This window comes from Octodon degus, unplaced genomic scaffold (genome assembly GCF_000260255.1).
Source record: "Octodon degus isolate 3935 unplaced genomic scaffold, OctDeg1.0 scaffold00033, whole genome shotgun sequence".
Taxonomy (NCBI): Eukaryota; Metazoa; Chordata; class Mammalia; order Rodentia; family Octodontidae; genus Octodon; species Octodon degus.
Window position 1 is genome coordinate 12,795,789 of NW_004524609.1, and position 4,515 is coordinate 12,800,303.

Sequence of the window (4,515 nt, forward strand, 5' to 3'; positions counted from 1 at the left end):
AGGCGGGGAGGAGCTCGAACTAGGACGCCCTCCTCTCTCTGTACCTCTCCCCTTTACAAACTGGTATGGGCGGTAGCAGCCAAAGAGGAAGGGGGCAACTGGCGAGGAGCCCGGAGGCTTCAAGGGTCCGGAGTTTCCTGGCTCCTGGCCCTGGGATCCATGAGGACCAGCTGTAGCCGCTGCCCCGCCGGATTCGCCCCGAGTCCCTGCAGTGAGCAGAGCATCTCTCAGGCAAGAGGTGCTGGAATGGTTTACTAGGGTGACAAGGAGAAGCCAGAGGGCCAGTGGTGGATCCACAGTGTTCGGCAGAGTCCCCTTATATCCCCACACCGGCAACAACACCTTCACAGTGGTGGGCAGGAAGAGCCAGGAGCGCCAGGTCCTGATAAATTGTGCCTTTCCGAAGGTTTGACGTGCAGTCAGGCTACACAGACCTTCCTCCAGGGCCAGATGCCCGACGGGCATAGGACCTCCACGCTAGCAGCCAGGAGAATGCCAGCCTTCTGACAGTGTCAACAAGTGGTGAATTCACAGAAGCACACATTGCCTAGACGGAGTTCACAACTACCTGCTCCAGTTGAAAATGGCCCATCTCAGGGCCCGCAAGGTAGCTCAGCAGACGAAGAGCCTGCTTGGGTGAGCGCAGGGACCAGGGTTCGATCTCCAGCACCCCATGCCATGCCGGCTCTGCCCCAGGACACACTGAGCTGGCCACCCGGTCCAGGCACGCACCTGCAATCCCAGCACTGGGGAGGCTGAAAACAGGAGGATCACTACAAGTCTGAGCTGTGTAGTGAGACCCTGTACCAAATACATTAAAAAAAGAAAAAAGAAAGAAAAAGAAAATGGCCCATCTCAAGAAAGCGGCTGCAAGAAGAGGGATAATGAGAGGAGCTGGAGAGGGAAAGGACGGAGAGAGAGCCAGAGAGGTCAGCCCGGAACAAGATTAGGGGTAGAGAACAGCAAGAGTAGGAACACAGAGCTGCTAGACCAGTCGCGGATGGAGCAGAGGAGGCTGGAGCTGTAGGAGAGGCAGCAGTCTGGACGGGAGAGGCTGCAATGTCAGGCACTGGCATTTGGCTTGGGACCACCTGCACTTCCACTCCCTCTCCTGCTCCCACCAGGTGCTGGCCAGGCCTCAGCCCTCCCAGGTCCCTAACACCTTCCATGCCCACCAGCACTTCTGCTGTCTTCCGGGCCGTGGAAGTCCCTGAGGCAGCCACATTGGCAGGGCTTTCCTTCTCCATGCCCACAGCTGACTAGACCACAGGTAACAAGGGTCTAGGAGGAAGTGATCAGATCCCGAGTCCTTGGACTAGGCCTGAGCCTAGCCTGGCTTTCGGGGTTATTTGTCTTTTTGTTTGTTTGGTTTGGTTTTGGTTTTGGCCCTAGAGTTGTTTAGGACTTTGCCTCCAGAAATTGGGTCCCAGATGCCAAAACTTACCAGGCAAATCTGACAGTTTCCAGCCTTGTTTCTTTCTCTTCCTGAGGCCCCAGAGTGCCCCTTGGGTAGGTACTTCTTCCTCTTCTCAGAGTACATTCCCCTCGGCTAGCCCAAGTGGTTTTTCTTTTACTGCAACCACAGGTAATGGTTTAGAACATCAGAGAAAAATCAAACCCAAGTCTTCTCACCCAGACCTCCCCGAACACCCCCATCCCACATCTTTCTAGAGAACTGAGCACTGCACATTGCCCCCCTCTGCCACGTCCTCCGTGTTGGGGCTCTGCCCACCAGCTGGCTCCTGCTGCATCCCCCTCACCATTGTTTCATCCCCCTGAAGCAGACATGATCTTTTATGCACAGCCTTAAAAACACTGGAACTCAGCATGTGTGAAAGGAATACCAATGACAAAGCAGTGGACAGTCAAAAAGGCAGGTGTCGGTGCCGGTCCTCCCCGCACAGGACCTGCCACCCTGGGCCTGAGCACTTCCAGGTTAGATGAGGCTCCTCCCTGGAGACAGTGAGACACCTTCCTGTGGCTGCTCAGCATCAGGGGCAGCGGACGGCGAGCAGCAGCGCTTCCAAGGTGGGTGCTGGCTCACCCAACGTTGCAGGGCTTCTGGGAAAGGAGGTGAAGGGCAGAGTCATGAGCCCCCTCGGGCCTCCTGAATTACCGCTGATGGAAGAGGCAGCACTGGCCTTCGGTCAGTTTATTAGTCCACATACCTTGGTTAGAACTAAGCCTTCAAGGCCACGAGTTCCACTCAGTACTGAGTCTCTCTTTGCTCCTCAGTTGGCTCATCTATAAAGGGGGATTGCCAACGGTTTCTACTGAGCAGAAAGTGAGATGAAATGAACTCTATATGTAAAAAAATATTTATTATATGACGTACTCAGCACCAATGCTGGCTGCTGCAGATGGTCGGCTAATCCCGGCTCTTAAACAGCTCCTTGACCCTGCTCCTTCCTGGCTGGACACTGAGGCCACCAGGCCAACCTTCTGCTCAGTGCAATGTGTCCCGACTCTCTCACCATCCCTCTGTACATGCCAGGCTGTGAGTCACAGGGAGGTTCTGTGAGTAGCCCCTGATCTCTCTGGCCTCTCCTACTCCAGGACCCTGGCCCGTCCTAGGCAGTTCCCACAGCAAAAGTTTTCCCAGTTATTCTGTCATCATTACTCCAGAAGCAACTGCTGATTTGGAAGGTACTGTCTGTAGTCAGAGCTGCCAACAATATTGTCATTTACCTTTGATGTGTTTAATTTCCTTTACGCAAAAGCCAGTGACACTCTCACAATGGGAAGAGGATGGCCAGGATTGAGGGAGGACCAAGTAGTGAAAAGAGACAGCTAGTGAAAGCGGAGATGGCAGGGAGAGGGAGAAAAGCCACCAGAAGGAAGGCCCGAGGCCGCAGTGGCCAGATAGGTCTTGCAGGCTAGGGAGGCCCGTGGTTGTTCCTCTTGTCCTCTGTCTATCCGCTCAGCCATAGCACATACCCTCCCGTGCATCCACGCTTTCTGCGCTTACTGTGCACATACTGTGTGCCCGGAACTGTGCGGCACCAATAAGGGCCTTTGATCTGAGCTAAATGCAGGTGTTGCCTTGGAGGGGCTCACAGTGTAAGAAGAAGAACCGCGCCTAAAACACGTCCAACACAAGATGCAAGGAGGAAGTGTTGCAAGAAAGCTGTGCGGAGATTTCAAGCAGCAGTGAGACACTGCTGGGAAGAGGAGGGACTTCGCACTGGCTGGAATGTTCTTCCCCAGAAATCGCAGGAGAAATGGGCGTGGGGCTGCAACATCTCAGCGTCCGCAGTCATCAAAGAAGTCTGAGCAGTGTCCACAGATGGAAGCTTGAAGGCGTTGAAGGACTTTTTTTTTTTTTTTTCTTAACTGATGCCCATTAAACTTGAGAAGCAAGACGGCAGGTCTCAATGAGTGACAAGGACATCAGGGTCATGGTGCTGCCCTCTCCCCACCTCCTGCTTCTCTCTGCAGCTGCAAGCATTGTGTGACATCCTGAGGAAGGGAGCCAGAGGGACCAGAGAGAGAGACAGAGCCCCGGAAGGCATTCTGTGGGTACCACTTTATGAGCAAATGGAGCAGCAGGAGCAGCTAGAAGGGAGCAGTTTGGATGGGAGAGAGAAGGCATGAAGTCCCACAGCTCTATGAAGCCCCATCTGTGGCCTACATTCTCCAGGTCCTCTGGTGACCCGAATGGACTGGTCTCTGGAGAGTTGGAGTTTCATGCAGTGAGGGAGACTTCCCTAGCCCAGGGCCATGCCTTAGAAATTTGCCTCTCTGCAGCTTAAAATCTTGGAGGGGCTGATGTCAGCGCTCAAAGGGAGACCAGAGGGCTGCCACCCAATGCCAGAGTTCTGACAAAAGCCCTGGGTGCATTCTTGTTCATTCAAAGAACCCCCAAAAGCCAGCCTGCCAGCCAGGAATCCAGATGTGCAGCCAGGAATGGGAGAGCAAGTTAAGGTCCCAGGCCACCTGTCTAAATATTTGCAAGTTAGACATCAAACCAACAAACCATTGAATAAGATGTGTTCTAGCTTCATTCTCTGACAAATATCACTTTAAGTGGGTGCAACTCTTAGACATCTATCAAGATATGGTTATATGAGAGGAAAGTAGCAAAACCTCACAGGTGGCTGAATTTGTTATTTCAAATCTCTTGCCCTGTTGATGAGACAACCTTATCAGGAGGAGTTAGATGTATGCAAGCCATTCATCACTTATGACCACTATTCCATGAAGTCCTCTTACTTCCCTTTCAGCCAAATCCACCGCAGCACGCCGCTCTGATGCGCCGCCTCTCCACAGCCAACAGAGCAACGGAAACAACCGACCACGGAGAGAACTTCCTAACCTGCGAGCACAAAAAGCTGCTCTGTTCGTACATGAACTACCTCTGGTGTTTATTGTAGCTGCGGCAGGCTGCCACGGTGCCACAGGGTCACAGCTCCAGAAGATGAGAAACAGATCTATAATGACAGGAACCAGATCCCCCTTGGGTGTGGGGAATGGGAAGGTAGGAAAGAGCAGCAGGGAGGGTTACCAGGGACACCA

The 4,515-nt window shown here is 53.3% G+C and overlaps 1 protein-coding gene across 1 annotated transcript in view; it reads right to left on the minus strand.

The window, feature by feature from the left end:
- The window catches only part of LOC101566531 (leucine-rich repeat-containing protein 37A3-like), an 87,093-nt gene extending 85,846 nt beyond the window's left edge, over nt 1–1,247 (minus strand). The window contains exons 1-2 of the mRNA XM_023714122.1: nt 1,163–1,247; nt 45–206 (exon numbers count right to left, since the gene is read on the minus strand). Of these exons, the coding sequence (XP_023569890.1) occupies nt 45–206; nt 1,163–1,247 (247 nt within the window). The remainder of the gene's footprint in view (nt 1–44; nt 207–1,162) is intronic.
- Between the last annotated feature and the right edge of the window lie 3,268 nt (nt 1,248–4,515).